The 21,468-nt window shown below is 38.5% G+C and overlaps 1 protein-coding gene across 7 annotated transcripts in view; it reads left to right on the forward strand.

Annotated features, from left to right (window-relative positions):
• The window catches only part of LOC137032195 (MSL complex subunit 3-like), a 435,464-nt gene that overhangs the window by 105,901 nt on the left and 308,095 nt on the right, over positions 1–21,468 (forward strand). For all 7 annotated transcript variants that reach the window (XR_010896663.1, XM_067403838.1, XM_067403837.1 and 4 more), the window contains one exon: positions 546–856. Coding sequence is in view for 6 of the 7 variants with exons in the window: in XM_067403838.1 (XP_067259939.1) it covers positions 546–856 (311 nt within the window). In the remaining variant the exon portion in view is untranslated. The remainder of the gene's footprint in view (positions 1–545; positions 857–21,468) is intronic.

Genomic DNA, 21,468 nt, shown 5'->3' on the forward strand with positions numbered 1-21,468 from the left:
GCCATGTCTTGACATTATTCTGATGAAGTTTGAAGCAAATCGGGTAAAAATAAGAGGGTGATCTCAAAGCATTTTGAAAGTGTCACACTTCCAGCTTTTCATGTAATCGGACTCCTGCAATGAACACACAGCTGAAGTTTTATCGAAATCAATCAATGTATGCAGACATTATAACACACTTCCTATTTCCCTTTTCTCACCAAAAAATGTGTTGCCTCGCCACAGCCAAACCATTCGAGATATCATAAATCTGCTTTCAATTTCGCATCCTCAGTGTCTTGACTTCATGCTGACAGTTTGGTGGCGATTGGATGAATCGCCTAGGAGGAATATATCAAATTCCAGAGTATGCATTTTTCAAACAACCCATAATAGCTGACTTCCTGTTGGGCTGGCGTATAACTTAGAACATGTAGAATGCATGCAACACAGTCCCTGTCAGTCAGGATGTTTACATGTGTGTCTGTGGAATTGGTATTGATGTTATATCTATTTTAGAATCTAAGATCAGCTAATATTACATATAATTCTCACTTTTATTGAAGGAATCTCAGAGAACGTTCCCCCAGTCCTGGCCAGAATCCTTCTACCCCCCAGTCCACAGACAGTCAAGCAGCTCTGAGCGAAACCTCCTGTGTCCCTGTCATCATGGCAACCCCGCCTAAGCGCAGACGCTGTGCCTACCTGGATTCTGATGCCACACAATCCTTGCGTCGCTCAACACGCAATACATCCGGAGGGGATCGGGCAGCAGAAGCTGGGGGTGGAAGCAGCAGCAATGCCTCTCCTCAACCAAAGAGAAGGCTTACTGAGGTGCAAGCACCACTACCCAAGTTCTTCCTCAACCTAGAGAAGAGTGAGTCACACTCTCTGTGTCCTGTTCTATTTCTTAAAACTAAGTTTATGTACAATTTTAAGTTAATTCAAATTAAACCAGGTGCGTCATGTCAAAAAAAAGTGTCCAATGCAGATACGTTGGATGGATTTATTATAAGCGAGATGCTCACGTTTGCTCTAGACAGAGTGTTAGCTACTCAGTTGCTTACTCTCATTACACATACACTGCGTTCCAAATTATTATGCAATTGACATATCAGTAAGATTTCAGTACAATAAACATTCAGATTTTAGTTTTTCTAAGAAAATGTTTGTTTGTTTGTTTGTTTATCCATGTCTTTTTAGATAACTGGTATCAATCTCAGACAAAATAATTTGCCAGGTCTATGGAAATCCTACTTAGGTTGTTCGACATTATTAAGCAAGTCACAGTTCTCATGCAATATGGAGAGGAAGAAAGATCTTTCTGAAGATGAAAAACATGAAATGGTGCAATGGTGTGCAAAAGGCATGAAAACAACTAATATTGTCTGAAACTGAAGATGGAGAAAAAGGAGATTATCGAATTATAAGATTTGTGAGTGATTTAGAGCACAGCAGTACTCGGTCAGATAAAGGCTTATTAAAGGCTTATCTAAATGTTTCTCTTTGTGAGGTTTGGTTTGGAGTGGCTGAAATGCATCTTTACACACAACTGCCAGCCTGCATGGAGAGCTTCTTGAGACTCCAGAGACTCGAGCAGCTTCAAATACCTGTTTGCTGCTCAACACTGGCTTTTTTATAGCTGCCCTTTTAATACAATTAATTTTTTGACAGGAACTTTCCTCAATAACCCATTATCTGACCGAGTTCTGCTGTGCTCTAAGTCACTCACAGATCTTATGATAATTCGATAATCTCCATTCAGTTTTCACGCAATATTAATTGTTTTTATGCCTTTTGCACAACATTGCACCATTTCATGCTTTTCATCTTCAAATAGATCTTTCTTCCTCCCCATATTGCATGAGAACTGTGACTTGCTTAATAATGTGGAACAACCTCTAAGTAGGGTTTCCATAGATCTGGCAAATTATTTTGTCTGAGATTGATTACAGTTATCTAAAAAGACATGGATAAATAAACGAACAAACATTTTCTTAGAAAAACTGAAATCTGAATTTATTGTTACTGAGTTTATTGTACAGAAATCTTACTGATTTGTCTCTTGCATAATAATTTGGAACGCAGTGTAGCAACACAGCTGAAAGTATTCTTAATATTTTGGACCTTTTATTGAAAGTAGCTTTCGTTTACCTGTTGAGATCAGGGGCGCATTAACACACGGGCTTCCATGGGCTGAAGCCTGGGGCCTACACTGGGGAGGGGCCAACTGGCTGCACGAAAATTATATTTTACAAATAATTATTTGTGTATGTATGGGATTTTGCAAGAGTGACAACAGCATTCCATAAGCTCACACACTAAAGGACTAAATTATCAGAACTCATAACTGCATTTTAGGTGAAGTCCTGCTGTAAACAGAACCAGACCGGAAAACTAGTTTTCTATAATGTCATGCAGTGCAAGAGAGCCGCTCTGCACTAAACAGGTTCAGTAACTTGCGTGTGGATATAATCTCTGTCATCTGAAGGTTTTAGATCAAGTCATTGTGTTTGGCCAGCAGCCATATCACCCTGTAGCCCAAGACTGTTTGCCCACTGAAGCTAAGTAGGGCTGAGCCTGGTTAGTACCTGGATGGGAGACCTTCTGGGAAAACTGGGTTGCTGCTGGAAGAGGTGTTAGTGAGGCCAGCAGGGGGTGCTCACCCTGTGGTCTGTGTGGGTCCTAACACCCCAGTATAGTGATGGGGACACTATACTAAAAGCACCATCCTTTGGATGAGACGTTAAACCGAGGTCTTGACTCTCTGTGGTCATTAAAAATCTCAGGATGTCCTTCAAAAAGTGTAAGGGTGTAACCCTGACATCCTGGCCACTTTTGCCCATTGGCCTCTGTACATCATGGCCTCCTAATCATCCCCATATACTGATTGGCTTCATCACTCTGTCTAATCTCCACCAATAAACTGGTGTGTGGTGGGCGTTATGGCACAATATGGCTGTCGTCGCATCATCCAGGTGGATGCTGCACATTGGTGGTGGTTGAGGAGATTCCCCCTTCCATATGTAAAGCACTTTGAGTACCCAGAAAAGCGCTATATAAATGTAGGGAATTATTATTATTATTATTATTATTATTATTATTATTCCATTGATGCTGCTTTAAAGTCTCAATTTTAATTTCAGAAGTGGTTTAATCTAGGGACAGTAAAACAGGAATCGCAATATTGCTGAAATGTGATAATTAAGGGGATAGTTCACCACAAAATGAAAATGAAGTCATCTTTTACTCACCCTGGTGTTGTTCCAATCCTATTTCCTTCTTTCTTTTTTGGACCACAAAAGGAGAAATTTTGAAAAATATCCTGGACGCGCTTCCCCGTGTAATGGCAGTGAATGTTGACCAGGCTCAAACTTTACAAAAAGGATACAAAAAGTATCATGTAATGATACAATGAGATGTGCTTCATATATAGAAAGTGTTCAGGAGACATACTATAAGGTATTGCAAGAAAGAAACTATTATTCAATACTGGGCTTGTTCATTACTCTGTGTGTGTTCCTGAGAGTGCATGTGAGCCATTAGCAGCAGCCGGTCATGCATAAGATAACTATCGCACTGTTGTCATGACATCCGGAATATTCACCTCACAGAACACTACATAAACAAACCTGAGGACACAATTTACCAGGGTATCCGCAGGGCATTAAAAAGTATTAAAAGTCATTAAAAGGATTTTGTGAAAATTAATGCCCTTAAATGGCATTAAAAAGCATTAAATTTTATTCCTACAGGCATTACATTTTTTAGATGGTTTTGAAGAAAAATAATACTACCCGTTTATTTTGAATGTAGCCTTCATAATTAATAACTGATTTGCTGTTGCAAAATATGTACATTGGTGTGATACACACGCAGAACCAGTTTGGTAATTGCCTCCGGCCGGTGCAAAATTGCAGTAACACCATTTTTGATAGCGGTTTACCGCCTTGGACCTGGAGACAGAAGGCTTTTTTCCAAGAAAGCACATTGTGACAAATATAGTGACTTGTTGAAACCTTATCTTCTGAGACCCCCAGTACTGCAGCACAAGCGCGAGATCTTACTTTCCTTCCGCAGGCTCACCTCTTTCTGCGTCTGCTCTGTTCAGTGAGTGAATTAGAGGATCAGCGCATTCAGTTATGGATGTGTGCTCTGTCAGAGAACAAATAAAATAGATACTATTGCTTCTAACCTGAGTGATCATTTTACATATACAGCCACAAAATCACAGATGACAGACAGACGAGACGAGAGAAAGGAGACGGAAGCAAGGGGAGCGACAGGACGAGAGAGGGGAGAGAGGAAAAAGAAAGAGGAAAAAAAAAATTCTGGGTCCGGTTCCCAGACACCCTGCCGCTCGGTCCTCAGCCTGCCGAGAGGCTCTTCCTCGCGGTGCCACATGCGATGGAACTGGACGCTTGGTGGACGGCCCGATCCTCGACCGCCTCCTGGCGGCCGGCGATGGCTCCTCCGGCTGAGGGCAGAATGCAGCGAGTCCCCCGTCCCCTGCTCCTCCCCTTCATGGCGGACGGCAGCAGGCTCCGGCCCACGGCGGCAACTCCTCCACTCCCTCCTGGATGGCAGCCACCCCACCTCGTCCCAGGAGCACGGCATCCGGGTCTCCGTCCCACCTTTCACTAGGCTCCAGTACCACCGCCTCGGGCAGCCTCTCGTGGTCTTCACTTCCGCACTGCCCGAACTCTGCAGCATCGCGATCCCCCTCAGCAGCGAGGGCTCTCCGACAGCATGTCCCTCCTTCCTCCCGGGTTTCGGCACCAATGTAACGTGGTTAATAGTTGTGGGAAGGAGGCGGGAACCGGCGAACGTTGAACCAAACTTTAATATAAAATAAACAAAGAACAAAACGAAAGTAATGCCGGCAGACCCTCGCGGACGTCTGCCGGCCACACAAACATAACAAAACATAAAATAAAGTCGAGGTCTGGTCCTATCTCTTCACTGTATTCGCTCCTCCTTTTATGCTCCCGGAGCTCCTCCATGAGGGACTCAAGGCTGGTGCGCCTCCCAGGTGAAGCTCATTAACACTCGCGTCACCGGCCTCGCGGCGTTCCCTCACGGCTCTCGCCCGCCCTGGTCGCCACACTATCACTATCAGATTTATATCTGGGCTGCTTAAAGATACCACGGAGAGCGTGTTTGACAAACCTCCTGTAGTGATTTTGGATTAGTCTCACAGGAGGGCACCACAAATGTAGTGATTTTTGGTCTTAAATATTAATATTAATATTTTGTATTAATATCAATATTGAGTCAGATGATTCCTTCCAATATTTCGGGGCACCAGTCAGGAATCTCACCTTGACAATAAAGAACAATCATGAAAGATTAAGTGAATTAATATTTTATAAATTGGAGGAAGTTTATCATCTGACCAATCTGAAGGATTTAGTGAGATTCGGGCGAGCTTGTAGAGCCTCTGATTATCAACACAAGAATGACACAGTTTGCAATAAAATGAATTTATTAACAAAAAGATATACAAGAGTAAAATATCACACTCACTAAATACTACGAAGGAAAATGACTAAACTACTAAGGAAAAATGAGTAAACTACTAAGAAAATTGAATCAATAATCAAACAGAAACTACAAACTACAACACAAATGGATGTTAACAAAACTGAATGCCAAGTAGATGAGCAACGGATTGGACGAAGCAATGAATGGGTAATTAGCAGTCCATGAGGGAGTCAATTGTGGTCTTTCTGGATGCTTGTATTGAAAACAAGTAAATAAGCATTTACTCTGAATACAGATAACGTGTCTAATGTATCTATCTGTGTACGCTGACCCTAGACAAACAGTCTCAATACACAAATAGCAATCTCATTTAGCAACAACCTAATGCCAAGGCTTTTGGAAAAGGTTTGGTTAGCGTATATTTACGTTTCATTTGGTCGGGTGATCAGTCCGGGAATGGGAAACGTTGTCCACTGGTATCCTTCCGTGTGCAGTGGGAGACTGGATTGCTTTCCAACAGCTGCAGAGCTGCTCTGAGTGCTGGAAGTCTTTGTGTAATCCAGAGAACTGTAGGTCAGATGGTGGTCAGTCCGTAGGATCTTCTGTAGGTTGGAGGTACTTGGGTTATGCAGGTCAGGAGTCAAAGTCCTCTGCAGAAGCACTTTGGCTGCTTGATCCGTGCGGTGAAAGGTTTACTCGCAAGAGTCTCACCTTGGTCGTGCTGTTGTTCTTCCCTCGTCAGGTCAGAAACTCAGAACAAGGGGCTGTTCACTTGGGGAAACTTTTATTCCTTCTCATTGGGTAGGGGATTACTAATCCCCACCTTTCCTGATGTGGTGATGTGATTGGGTCACAGCATTCCAGGTGTACATCCTTTAACACGCCCACCTTACATCCTGTGAAACTTGTTGTATTGTTCCAAAATACACAGTTAAATAAGACAACGTCTTTAGGACCTTGGAAATGCTTTATTTCTTTTTCAAACCTTTCTCAAAGTCCTTGTGGCAGTGTTCTGAACTCGTAGAGTCCAAACTTGATGTGAATTGGTTGAGGTATCACACTTCTGTCTCAGTGGGTGTAGTTGCATTGGCTTTTATTCCAGGTGTGGTTTCTACTGTGTGTGCACAGTTTCCTGGATGAGTACAAGGACACATTTTTGGTGATTTCAAGCCAATATGTTTAGAAAATGTCTTCCTTTCGGAGCATTTCTTTGTTCTTGCTGTGCTCTAGCCAGAACCGGTTTGGCAGCCCTAGGAGTCCATGGTCATTCGCACCTTGAACTAAGTGAACAAAGGCAACTCGTGATGAGATTAGCCTATCATCAATGGGCCGTTGATGTCATCTTTCCTGTCTTCCACCTTTGGAAGTCCAGATTACAATAGTCGTTTACTTGACGTTGAGGGTCCTTTTGATTAATCAAAGTGGGACAAAAGAATGTCTGTTGTGAAGCTCTGGTGCCATCACGTCTGTTGTTCACTACACTCCTGAACTTGAGCGAGTGCATCGCGCACTTCGCCCCAAACCTGGAGCAGGGCAATCTCCAAGACCATTCATCATCTGCTTCCACCGTTTTCAGGAAAAGGCACTTCGCTGGGCCAGGTGACATGATGTTAAAAATTCAGTGGAGTGTCACTGAGGCTATACCCGGATATGAGCACTGCATTGGCGAAGAAATGCGCCAGATTCAAAGAAGTCAAACAGTCCTTCTATCAGAAAGGAATAAAGTTTCAACTTCTGTACCTTGCCCGTCTGCATGTGAAATTCGGAGAGGAAACTCACACATTTGATTCAGCGAAGGCTGCCGAGTGTTTTTTATAAACAATGCATCCTTGTACAAGATTAAAGACCGGTTCTGACCGTAATACATTGTCTGTGAACTTAAACGACACAGACAATATACTTCAGGCAATAAGGTGACTTTTTTTTTTTCTTCTTCTTTTTTTTTTCTTCTATCGAAAGTCATCTAAAATTTTAAGAAATGATAGTATGTTGTTTCTATTCATTGCCTTAATACTAATTTAGTACAATGTATAACAATGACGCTATACTGAACTCCGTTTAAATATTGTGGTTTGGGATCTCTCAAGAAGGTAAGAAAAAGACTGGATAATCGTGAGCCATTCAATTAGAGTAGGATTCTGTGGTTTGTTTCAGTTGGGGAAGCAAGCATGGGGATCATGTTGGGAAGTTTGGTTTTATGTTACTTGTTTTATCCAAAAGTGTTGGAAAAGTTTAGTTTTATGTTATGTTTGTGAAAGAACTTAACAATGAGGAAACATGTAAGTTGATGATTGCATCTTTAATTTGTGATTGCCTGTTTAAATTCATATTTGCCCATGTCTGATATGGCCGATAATACTAAATCTCTTGGGGGATCAAAAGTGAGATTTGTTAGCTGGAATGTCAAAGGCCTAAATAGCCCAGCTAAAAGAGGAAGAATTTTTGCATATTTAAAAATAATAAAATCTGAAATAATATATTTACAGGAAACCCACCTACGTATGGTTGATCATCTCAGAATTAGGAAATCATGGCTGGGGTGAGTTTTTCACTCCAACTTTAACTCTAAGACAAGGGGCACTGCCATATTGATACACAAAAGTATCCAATTTACTGCCTCTGCTTCTATTGCAGACCCTCAGGGAAGATATGTTGTAGTCCCTGTGATGTTATATCATGTCCCTGTTTTATTGGTTAATGTATATGCTCCTAACTGGGATGATGTGAATTTTATTAATAAGTTGATTTCTTTATTGCCAGACCTAAATTCTCATCTCATGATTTTTGGTGGCAATATAAATTGTATTATGGATCCATCTCTTGACCGTTCAAGACCTAAATCTTTATCACATTCTAAGATGGCCCAAGCTTTATCCACATTCATGGATCAAATGGGAGCCTTTGACCCTTGACGATTTCTGTTTCCAAACAGCAGAGCATATTCCTATTTTTCAGAGTTCATCAGTCCTATTCAAGAATTGATTATTTCTTTATAGATAAATCTCTCCTTCCTTCTGTTGGACAAATCGAATATTTACCTATAGAGGAATCAGACCATGCCCCCTTGCAATTAGATCTATTTGCAATTTGAGGTATAACGAAAGGCCTATGTGGAGACTAAAAACGGCCTTGTTATCAGATCCTGCATTTTGTTCATTTGTATCAACAACTATAGATCATTTTCTATTAAATAACAAATCAGAATCTATCTCAGCATCTACATTGTGGGAGACATTAAAAGTAGTTATCAGGGGAGAAATAATTTCATATACCTCAACTCTCAACAAAAAACGTAAACAAAAACAGGGCGATTTAATTGATTCTATAAAAAGGTTAGATTATCAATATTCCACATCTCCCTCACCTTAACTTTATAAGGAAAGGCTGAACCTTCAAGTTTAGTATAATCTGTTATCAACAAATAAAACAGAATGGTATTTATTACGTTCTAGAGGATATATATACGAACATGGAAAAAAAGCAGGATGACTTTTAGCACACCAGTTAAAATCTAAAGCTGCCTCTCAACTTATACCTCAAATTTGTAACAGTAATGATGATTTAATAGTTAACCCAGTTGAAATTAATAACATATTTAAGAACTACTACTTAAATTTATATACTTCTGAAAGCCCTGAATCTAAACTCTGAAATGTTAGAATTTTTAAACAATATAGATATACCCACCCTTAATTCTGTGCAGAAAAGTAATTTAGATCAGCCCAAACAAATAGAGAAATTTTAAACTCGATCACATTAATGCAGAGTAAAAAAAAAAACTCCCGGCCCTGATGGCTATACACTAGACTTTTATAAAAAATGTGCAGATAAATTAGCCCCTGTTCTTCTTGATATGTTTAAAGACTCTTTGGGAAAGGGTAGTTTGCCACAAACTTTGAATGAAGCAAACCTGGTAAGTATCCTTTGTCACATAATTCTTATAGGCCAATCTCTCTTTTAAATTCTGATGTTAAAATCTTGGCAAAAATCCTTGCTTTACGTTTAGATACAGTAATAGAAAACTTCATTTCAAAAGACCAAACAGGTTTTGTCAGAGGCAGGCATTCTTTTAGTAACATCCGGAGATTGTTAGGGGTAATCCACTCACCTAAATTTTCTCAGAACTCTGTCGAACGTTTTTTTGGCATCTAACGAAATGACTACTTGAGGGACAGAGTTGAATGGAAATATCTATTCTCTGTGTTGTAAAGATTTGGCTTTGGAACGCGTCTTCTCTCTTTAATTAAGTTGTTATATTCTTCCCCTAATGCATCTGTAATCACAAATAGAGTACATTCAAAGTCTTTTCCCCTATCAAGGGGTACAAGACAAGGTTGTCTATAGCGTTAAGACACTCACAGCATTTTACTGGCATCAACAGTAGGGGGTATAGAACATAGAGTATCGCTATATGCTGATGATATGCTGTTGTACATTTCAGATCTGATCTTGGGTATTCCACAAGTAGTTAAGATATTGAAACAATTTGGAACATTCTCAGGCTATAAATTGAATATTTCAAAAAGCGTTTGTTTTCCCATAAATGGTAAGGGTCTCCATATTTCGAATACTGATATACCTTTTCAGCTGTCTGTATCAGGTTTTAGATATTTAGGGATAAACATCACACAGGGATTCCCTAACCTTTACAAAGAGAACTTTGCTCTTTTAATCGACAAGTTAAAACTAGACCTCAAAAAATGGGATTTGTTGTTTCTTTCTCTTGCAGGGTAGAATCAATTGCGTAAAAATGAACATTTTACCAAGGTTCATGTACTTGTTTCAATGTATCCCAATCTTTTTAACAAAGTACTTTTTTCAGAATTTAGACAGATTGATTTCATCATTTATATGGGGTGGAAAAACACCTAGAATTCGGAAGGAATTTCTCCAAAAACAGAAAACTCAAGGTGTATTAGTGCTTCCTAACTTTAGGTATTATTATTGGGCTGCAAATATCTCAAAAGTACTTTACTGGCTTAAGGACCCCAATGATGTCTGGTGTATTTCAGTGGCAAAATAATTTACTTCATCATCTCTCTTACTGCTTTAGCTTTATCTAAATTGCACCTTGGTATTTCATTGTATACTCATTTCATTGTATGTCCAGTTGTAGCAAACACCCTTAAGATTTGGTTTCAGTTCAGACAATGTTTTGGTTTTAAAGACTTCTCCATAGCCAGCCCTATATGCAAGAATCACCTATTCCTTCCAGCTCAACTGGACTCATTCTTCAACCAGTGGCAACATTTAGGTCTTGTCAAATTTAGTGATCTTTTTATTGATGATTTTTTTTTTCCCCATTCTCCGCTCTCTCCTCAAAATATAATCTCCCAAGATCAAATGTTTAGATATTTTCAAGTTCGTCATCTAATCCAAAATCATTGTCCCACTTATCCCTCCATTACTCAAAGTACAGGATTGGACGAAATTTTAAATATTCCATTGCATATGAAGGGAGTAATTTCTAATGTATAATATTTTAACGTCAATAAAAAGTATTAATCTAGACAAAATCTGTGCAGACTGGACAAAGGATCTGGCAGCAGATATATCAGATGAAACTTGGAATAATGCAATATCTAGAGTGAATGGAACAACATCCTGTACTCGCTTAGGTTTAATTCAGTTCAAGGTCCTCCACAGACTTTATTACAGTAAGGTTAGACTGTCCAAGATCTATGCTAATGTAGAACACACGTGTGAACGATGTCGTTCTGCTAAAGCAGACTTGGCTCATATGTTTTGGGATTGCTCCAGACAGCTTGGTTACTGGACAAGTCAAGTCAAGTCACCTTTATTTATATAGCACTTTTTACAATGCAGATTGTGTCAAAGCAGCTTTACATTGATAACTGGTACATAATTTTTGCTGCACAGCAGCTCTTCAAGAATAGTGTCAATGCAGGCAGATCAAAGCACTGTTGAATAAATGTCAAGAATACTGTTGAATATCAAATGTCAAGTTAAATGTCAAGTGTCCCCAACTAAGCAAGCCAAAAGGCTACAGCGGCAAGGAACCCAAACTCCAACCGGTGACATCAGGTGGCAAACAAGTGGCAAATAGGTGTTAAAATGGAGAAAAAACCTTGGGAGAAACCAGGCTTAGTCGGGGGGCCAGTTCTCCTCCGAACAGTGCTTTGTTACAAATCAGGTTGCTATCATAAGTCTGATAGGATCGCAACAATCAAAGTATTTATTTCAGTTCCATCCAGTTGAGCGTATTCATCATGCTGGTATGGACTGTTTGTTGAGGAACTGTGCTACTGGCTGTCGTGTCGATGAGGCCTTCACAATGGATGATCTAGTCGACTCGATCTCTGCTGATACTTCAGGGCTGCGTTGTGGTTGTGTCCAATTGAGGATTGTATTCATCACGCCGGTATGGTTGGTTTGTTGAGGAACTGTGGCACTGGCTGTCGTGTTGATGATGTCTTCACAATGGATAATCTAGTCGACTCGATCTGACTGCGTTGTGGTTGTGTCAAGGCGCAGGTCCTTGGTCTCAGCTGGATACGTCCCGGATCCGGTTGACTACAGTAAACCTCGGGATAAACAGAAAGACTAGTATTAGTGTAGATGCCATTCTTTTTCTGATGTAACGAGTGCATCCGGTGTTATAGGAAGTGTTCCCGGTTCCGGCTGACCTAATTTATGCAGTCTAATAATCCTTTAACAGATTTGAAAATATAAATTGATAATGTGTTATGTGTATGCCAGGTTAAAGAGATATGTTTTTAGTCTAGATTTTAACTGACAGAGTGTGTCTGCATCCCGAACAATGCTAGGAAGATTGTTCCAGAGTTTGGGTGCCAAATAGGAGAAGGATCTACCGCCTGCGGTTGATTTTGATATTCTAGGTATTATCAGCTGGACTGAATTCTGAGATTGCAATAAACGTGAAGGATTATAATGATTTAAGAGCTTGCTCAGGTACTGGGGAACTAAACCATTTAGTGCTTTGTAAGTAATTAGCAAGATTTTGAAATCTATACAATGTTTAACAGGAAGCCAGTGCAGTGATGACAGAACTGGGCTAATATGGTCATACTTCCTAGTTCTAGTAAGAACTCTATCTGCTGCATTTTTTACGAGCTGTAGTTTATTTATCAAGCGGGAGGAACAACCACCAAGTAGAGCGTTACAGTAATCTAGCCTTGAGGTCATGAACGCATGAACTAACGGTTCTGCATTTTTTTCATTGAGAGCATATGTTGTAGTTTAGATATATTTTTAAGATGGAAGAATGCGGTTTTGCAGATGCTAGTAACATGGCCTTCAAATGAAAGATTGGTATCAAAGGGCACACCCAGGTTTCTACTCGCAAGAGGACGAAGACTTAACAGAGCAGCCACCAAGTGTTAGACAGTATTCTAGGTTATTGCGTGAAGTAGTTTTTGGTCCAAAAATTAGAATCTCTGTTTTTTCTGAATTTAGTAGTAGGAAATTACTGGTCATCCAGTTTTTTTTATTATTATTATTTATTTATTTTTTTTTATATCAGCTATACATTCTGTTAATTTAGCGAATTGGTAAGCTTTGTCAGGGCGTGAAGAAATATAGAGCTGAGTATCATCAGCGTAACAATGAAAACTAACGCCATGCTTCCTAATTATATCTCCCAAGGGTAGCATGTACAGAGTGAAAAGCAACGGTCCTAGTACTGAGCCTTGCGGTACTCCATATTTAACTTGTGATTGATATGACATCTCATCGTTTACTACTACATACTGATAACGGTCAGATAAGTATGATTTGAACCATGCCAATGCAATTCCACTAATGCCAACATAGTTTTCGAGTCTGTTTAGAAGAATATTGTGATCAATAGTGTTAAATGCAGCACTAAGATCCAGTAACACTAATAGAGAGATACAACCACAATCTGATGATAAGAGCAAATTATTAGTAACTCTAATGAGAGCAGTTTCAGTACTATGGTACGGTCTAAATCCTGACTGGAAATCCTCACAGATACTATTTCTTTCTAAAAAGGAACATAGTTGTGATGAAACTGCCTTTTCTAGTATTTTTGACAGAAAACTGAGATTTGAAATCGTCCTGTAATTGACTAATTCTCTAGGATCAAGTTGTGTTTTTTTTAATAAGAGGTTTAATAACAGCCAGCTTAAAAGTGTTTGGTACGTATCCTAGTGATAAAGATGAATTAACAATATTAAGAAAAGGATCTATGACCTCCGGAAGCATCTCTTTCAATAGCTTAGTCAGTATAGGGTCTAACATACATGTTGTTGATTTTGATGATTTAACAAGCTTAGACAATTCTTCCTCTCCTAAAGCAGAAAATGAATTGAATTTTTCTTCAGGGACACTACAATGCACTATCTGACACAATACTGTAGTAGACTGTTGTATGGTTATAATTTTCTCTCTAATATTATCAATCTTGCATGTAAAGTTCATAAAGACATTACTGCTATGCTCTTTGTAAACATCAAAAGTTGAAGCTTTATTTCTTGTTAATTTAGCCACTGTATCTAATACCTAGGGTTGTGTTTATTTTCTTCTAAAAGTTTTGAAAAATAGGCAGATCTAGCAGTTTTTAAGGCCTTTTTGTACTCATTCATTCTCTCTCTCCACAAAATACGAAATACTTCTAGTAATTTTTCCTTCCAGCTGCGCTCCATTTTTCTAGATGCTGTTTTTAGGGCCCGAGTGTGCTCATTGTACCATGGCGTTGGATTAATTTCCTTAATCTTTTTTTAAACGCAAAGGAGCAACTGAGTATAATGTGCTGGAAAAGACAGAGGCAATAGTTTCTGTTGCAACTTCGAAGTTTTCTAAGCTTTCTGGTATGCTAAGGCGATGAAACTGATTAGAAAGATTATTTATAAAGCAACCTTTAGTGGTAGAAGTGATGGTTTTACCATATTTATGGCAGGGAGGCAATTTAGCCTCTTTGACTAAATGTAGTAAACACGAGACTAGATAATGATCTGAGATGTCGTCACTCTGCTGCAGAATTTCAATGGTATCAATATCGATTCCATGTGGCAATATTAGATCTAAAGTATGATTACGACAATGAGTGGGTCCTGACACGTGTTGTCTAACACCAATAGAGTTTAGAATGTCTGTAAATGCCAATCCCAATGAGTCTTTTTTATTATCTACATGGATATTAAAATCACCAACAACAAGGACATTATCTGCAGCTAGTACTAATTCTGATAGAAAATCGTCAAATCCTTTGATAAAGTCTGTATGGTGTCCTTGTGGCCTGTATACAGTAGCCACCACAAATGTCAACTTACATAATGTTACGTAAAGCACCATCACTTTGAAGGAATTATATTTGAAAGACTGATACTGTAAATATTACTATAAATTACAGCAACACCTCCCCCTTTGCCTTTCTGACTAGGATTGTGTTGATAATTATAACCTTGAGGACTAGACTCATTTAAAGTAATGTAATCGTCCGGTTTTAGCCAGGTTTCTGTCAAACACAGCACATCTAGATTATTGTCTGTGATAATATTGTTTACAATAAGTGCTTTTGAAGAAAGTGATCTAATATTTAACAACCCAAGCTTTATCATTTGTTTATCATTATTATCTCTATTTTTTATTTGTTGAACATCAATTAAATTTTTACCCTTAACCCTCTGGAGTCTGAGGCTGATTTGGGGCTTGGAGAAGTTTTGACATGCCCTGACATTTGTGCTTTTTTCAGTTGTTCATAAACATATTAATGGAAAAAGTGTCATTACACTGTATTCAGTAGGGATGGGCGGATCGATCCTAAAGTATCAATACTTTCGATACTGGCGTGGTATCAAAAAGATCGATTATCAAATGGAAGTATCGATCCTATCTGTTTTTCTTTTTCTTTTTTTTCTTTTTTTTTGTGATTTTGGGATATTTTTATAATATTAGTACGCCGTATAATATTTACAATTTACTTAAATAGGAATGGCAATGGGAACTACATCTACTTCTTCCGCTGTATCTCCGCTTGTCGAGACAGTGTTTGCTCACTCTGTCAAAGACAAGCAAGCATGCACAGCGCAGGATTTTAAAGGGAGACGAGTGCGTGGCTGCGGTCATGACTGAAAGAAAAAGAAGCATAATCTGGAGTTATTACACTCCAGTTAACAATGATGAAGCTTCGTGTGACGTTTGTCAAAAAACAATACGCCACACTTTTTTCAAAAGCAAGAGATTTTGATCAGTCAAAGAAAAACAGGCTGAAGAGGAGAATGTCAACATTCACTTTGTTTCATCTCAAAAACCTATAAAGGGAAGAAATGTAGAAACGTGACAATTATTGAGAAAAAGTTTGAGACATGTTACATTTTTTTTTGTTATATTTTGTTTTTAGTCTACAGTCATATCTTTGTTTATTTAATTAATAATGTTCAGTATTTTTAATAAATGTAAAAAAAAGAATCATGTCAATTGCAGTTTATTTAATATTAATAATGATGGCTATCAAAAAACAATATAAAATCACTCACATGAAAATATTTAATTGGAGTATCGGTATTGGTATCGATATCTTCGATATTGTCTCGAAAGTACTTGGTATCGGATCGGAAAGAAAATTATTGGTATCGCCCATCTCTAGTATTCGGCACAAACTAGGTTACAATAATATGTGAGGAACATGTATGTACATGTTTGTGTTTTTGAAGGAATAACATTTATGCGTGGTTATTGAAAAAACAAAAAACTTAAGTCACTGAAATAAGGCCAAAAAAAGTATAGTAAATCTGTGTTTACAATACTTTAGGGTATTGGAGGTTGTAAACTAGAGTTTTTGCTTCAAAATTATGTAAAAATTATGCTGCTACTCCTTCATATAAAACAATATATTGATTTAGTTTTTGTAAGACACATTTTGCCAAGAAACACAGTATGCGTGGAGGTGTGAATCACCACTGAATAATGGGCCATTCTCACCTGAGAAGACAAAAGAATTGGATAGTAATGAGCTGAAATGACTTGCATATTAATGAGGCATTTCAGTCAGGTAGGCTGTGAAAAAAACCTTCTGTGATGTCTCAAGCTCATCATGATATATGAAACATATAGAAAAAATGTTATTACAATATAAAGGAATGGTTTTATATTATACTTTAAAATATGTATTTCTGTGATGCAAAGAGTCTGAATATAGGCTTTTAGTTTAAAAGCATGCACATTTGGAGAAATATTGGATTCTCATATGCTTATGTCAATTTTCTATACAGGGGAGTTATATTTATTTAATATTCATTGTCATTACTATGAGCGCTGGTGTTTTCAGTTCATCCTTGAAGTCAGAGGGCGCTCTCTGTGCATTTTTAGTCCACAAATTCATCTAAAAGAAGAAGAGGCTATTCCATGAATGGAGTTTCCAATTCATACTGCAGCCGGAGGGCGCTAAAGAAACAAAAACTCATCTAAAATTCATTTATAGAAGAAAAGAAAACAGGAACTAACTGCATGTCTTCTAGAGCTCCCTAAACATGACTTTTACATCCAGATAAACACTTTTCAAGACAATAAATACATGATTGAGACGATGAATGCATGTATTGCCTCTGAATTTGCGTCTACATAGCGCTCCCTCCGTGGGCGTGGCCACATTAGCGGATAATGAGCTGAATCACGGACTTCTGACATGGCTCTCTTTTCATACAGATTACATAAACACAGAAGGTTTGTTTTCGATTTGACTTGATTTAAAACCTGACATCTTAACGTTTTTTTTAGACATAAGTTTAATTTTTCTGTGATTAGTATTCACTAAGTTACAGTTCCTTTTCTGAGAACTATCAGATTGGACTTCGTTCAGAGGTAGAGAAATCACGCATCATGTTAGTTTTCTTTATTTTACAAAAAGCACAACATTGTGTGTATACAAATAAAAGAAGATATTCTATAGTTTCAATTGATATATTACTTATGTCTCTATGACAAAAAATGTTTTTAAGTATTTTAAGTCTGTTTTGCTGCAATGTGTAAAAAAAACCTGCAAAACGTGCCGGCGCGTTTTCAGACCTCAGAGTGTTAAATGGGTTTGGAAGTTTTTTGTTTTTACTAGTTCGGGGTACAGACACAGTCTCTATGTGATAATATCTAGGTGTAGGAGTTTCTATGTGTTGGGAATTATCTGACTTCTGTGACGTGAGGCAGCTAGCAGACGGTCGGTTTAGCCAGTCTGTCTGCTTCCTGACCTGGGCCCTAGTTTGTCATGTTTCAGCTCTAAGACTATGTGCCATATTACTAGAGAGAGGAGCAGCACCATCCCGGGAGGGATGAATACCATCTCTTTTCAACAGGTCAGGTCTGCCCCAAAAACTTTTCCAATTGTCTATGAAATCTATATTATTCTGCGGACACCACATAGACAGCCAGCCATTGAGTGATGATAACTATCTCATCACTCCAAACAGGAAGAGGGCCAGAGCAAATTACTTTTTCTGACAGTGTACTTGCGAGTTCACACACTTCTTTCATGTTAATTTTAGTGATCTCCAACTGGCGAAGTCGAACATCATTAGTGCCGACGTGAATTATAATTTTAGAGTATTTACGATTAGCATTAGCCAGCACTTTTAAATTTGCTTTGATAGGTGCACTGGCTCCCGGCAAACATGTGACTATGGTGGCTGGTGTCTCTATTTTCATGTTCCGTGTAATAAAATTGCCAATAACTAGGGCACTTTCAACAGGATTCTCAGTGGGTCCGTCACTGAGTGGGGAGAACCTGTTTGATGTTCTTATTGGAATGGAAGAGTGGTGTTTTCCGTGGCTAGGCCGCCTCACCGTCACCCAATTGCTCTGCTACACAGGCTCATCAACCGGAACCGAACAATGTACAGAGTTCACTAAGCTAGTCGCATCCAAAACAGTATCTGAAGCCCTTGCATTCTTACTATCCTCGATTAGAGACACGCATCCAAACCTTAATTCTGAGATTTTCTCTGTCAGCCTGATTATTTCCCTACATTTATGACATGTAATAGCTATGTGGTATGCAATATTAGATATATGGTAATGATAATATAAACGACAAATGAAAGTACGAGATTTAAAACAAAGCTATACGGAGTTACAGACGCAAACCACTCTGAGCAGCGAGGCAGACAGGAGTAATCAATCCTATTGCTATTGGTTAGAGAACCCTCATAGAAACCAATGCAGATATACTGTAAAACAAAAAGTGCCACAGGGGACACACGTCAAATCTGAACAATTGCAATACACTTGCGAGTCAGTCAATCATTTTCAGTTCAATCGAATACACAAATAATCAGATTTGGACTGACAGTTTGAACGTAGCTTTAACCTACCTCAGTGACATCCACCAGGGAATTTGGAGATGACTCTCTGGAGTCCTCCAACGCTGTCTCTTCTTGTCCTCAGTGTTGAGAAGTGTTCCTTCCACCTCCAGACTATAATTCCTGGTCATTCCATGTCAAATCAACCAAATTTCTGAAACTTCCCCGGCTCCAATTTTCACCTGAGATTTGGAGCCAATTTACAGCTGTGTAAAAATGATGGCAGCATCATTATTTTTAATTTTTTTCACAATTGTCTGTTGACTTTTGCTATCTTTGTTTCATTATGCCAAAAGTGACAGTTCAGAAATGGCAAAATGCACTTCTTGTGTTTTTTGCCTCAAGTTTGCATGCCTGTAACTCAAGGGCCCGGATTCACAGACAGGGCTTAGTCTAAGCCAGTATTAGGCCTTAGTTCAATTGGGGAATCTAAGTAGATTTTATGAACAGAAAAAACATTGCTGGTGTGCATCTTGAGACAAAACAATGGCACTGACATAATTTAAGATATGTCAGGGCAAGTTATTTTCAGTTAAAACAGCTCAAACATGCATTCTAGCTGCACGGTAGTCGGTGTACGCAGGGAAATTTCTTATACCCCTTAGTTCGAAGTGTGGTGTTTCAAACTAAAAATCTTCGTTTGAAGGGCCCTTCCCCTTACCCCTACTACTCCAGCCAAAAGGAAATCGAGACACCCCTACCCGTTCACAATAACGTGCAAAACGAAGGGGTAGGGGAAGGGGTAAGGGGTAGAATTTGGATTGGGTCTTAGTCTAGGACTAGCTAAAGCCTTGTCTGTGAAACCGGGGGAAGAAGTATTAAAGATAGGGTGACCATATGTGCCATTTTCCCAGGACGCGTCCTGTCCAGGTTTTCTAAGTTGCATAAAATGTCCCAGTTTTAGTTTTGTTTTCATATTTGCGGAAGGTAACGACTGAAAAATAATTTGACCAATAGCGTGCATTATACATAATCAACCACTCGTGGCTTGCGAGAAGGCTGGATCTACAGAGAACGGTCATTGCAAATACGACAACATTTTAATGCATTGCATGAAGACTGTCAATAAGAACAGTGGCTTGCACAGACCTCCATGTAGAAATTGCATTCCTAAATCGCGTTCCTGGGGCACATCGATATGACCACTTTCACAATTAAAGAAGCACAAGCCATTTTAGGCAATTTAGAAATCTTGGACAGGACGCGTCCTGGGAAAATGGCACATATGGTCAACCTAATTAAAGATATCTTAATATCCTTATAGATTCTGGTTCTTAACAAAAAATTTTCTTTTGGTATCTTCATTTTAAATGCCCTCGATGGTTCAATCCCAGAGATATGGAGATCTTAATGCGGCTCCATGAGTTAAATGGTATATTGTACACGTTTTCAGTGTAAAAAAAAAAAAAAAATAGGGGTCACTTTGCATACAGCTGATCCTTTTTTTCTTTTAACCCTCAGGGGTCTGAGGCTGATTTGGGGCCTGGAGAAGTTTTGACATGCCCTGACATTTGTGCTTTTTTCAGTTGTTCATAAACATATTAACTCCCTCGGGTCGGCGGTCACGCGGGCGTGATCACCGCGTTTTTTTCCTAACCAGTGTGAAAGAGACTCAAAATACTCTGTCAATGTTGTACATACAATTAAGAGTCATACACCATTTTAATCTGTGGAATATCTTCTTTTATTTGTGTACACTCAGAGTAACAACAAAATGTTGTGCTTTTTGTAAAATAAAGAAAACTAACATGATGCGTGATCTCTCGTCTCCCTCTGAACGAAGTCCAATCTGATAGTTCTCAGAAAATGAACTGTAACTTAGTGAATACTTAGCGAAAACAAACCTTCTGTGGTTATGTAATCTGTATGAGTCAATACATGCATTCATCATCTCAATCGTGTATTTATTGTCTTGAAAAGTCTTTTGAATAGCCATAGTTATCTCTGTCCTCTGTAAGTTCGGTTAGTTCCTGGATTGCCTATTCTTCTTTAGTGCTCAGGCATTTGTGGACTAAAGGTGTACAGAGCGCCCTCCGGCTGCAAGTATGAATTGAAAAACACAGTATCCAGCACTCATAGTAATGACAATAAATCCTGAATAAATATTACTCTTCTATATAGAAAATTGACATTCTCCATATGTGGATGCTTTAAAGCTAAAAGCTTATATGAAATGCCATATAGGTAACATAATTGTTCAGACACTTTGCATCACAGAAATACATTATATTTTAAAGAATATAATAGAATACCATTATTTTAAATTGTAATAATATTTCACAGTATTGCTGTTTTTTCTGTATGTTTGATTTACACCATGATGAGATTTGAATCATGATCACAGAGGGTTTTTTCACAGCCTACCTGACTGAAAGGCCTCATTAATATGCAATTCATTTCAGGTCATTATTATGTGATTCTTTTGTCTGCTCAGGTGAGAATCACCCATTATACATGAGGATTCACGCCTCCACGCATACTGTGTTTCTTGACCAAAGATGTTTTAGAAAATTTAAATCTCTCTATTTTTTTATATTAACAAGCAGGCAGCATAATTTTTACCTCAATTTGAAGCAAAAACTCTAGTCTACAACCTCAAATAACCAGAAGTCTTGTGAACAAAGATTTAATATATATTTTTTGGCTTTATTTCAGTGACTTTTTTTTGTGTGTTTTTTTTCAATAACCATGCATAAACGTTATTCTTTCAAAA

Source organism: Chanodichthys erythropterus, chromosome 12 (assembly GCF_024489055.1).
Source record: "Chanodichthys erythropterus isolate Z2021 chromosome 12, ASM2448905v1, whole genome shotgun sequence".
NCBI classification, from domain to species: domain Eukaryota; kingdom Metazoa; phylum Chordata; class Actinopteri; order Cypriniformes; family Xenocyprididae; genus Chanodichthys; species Chanodichthys erythropterus.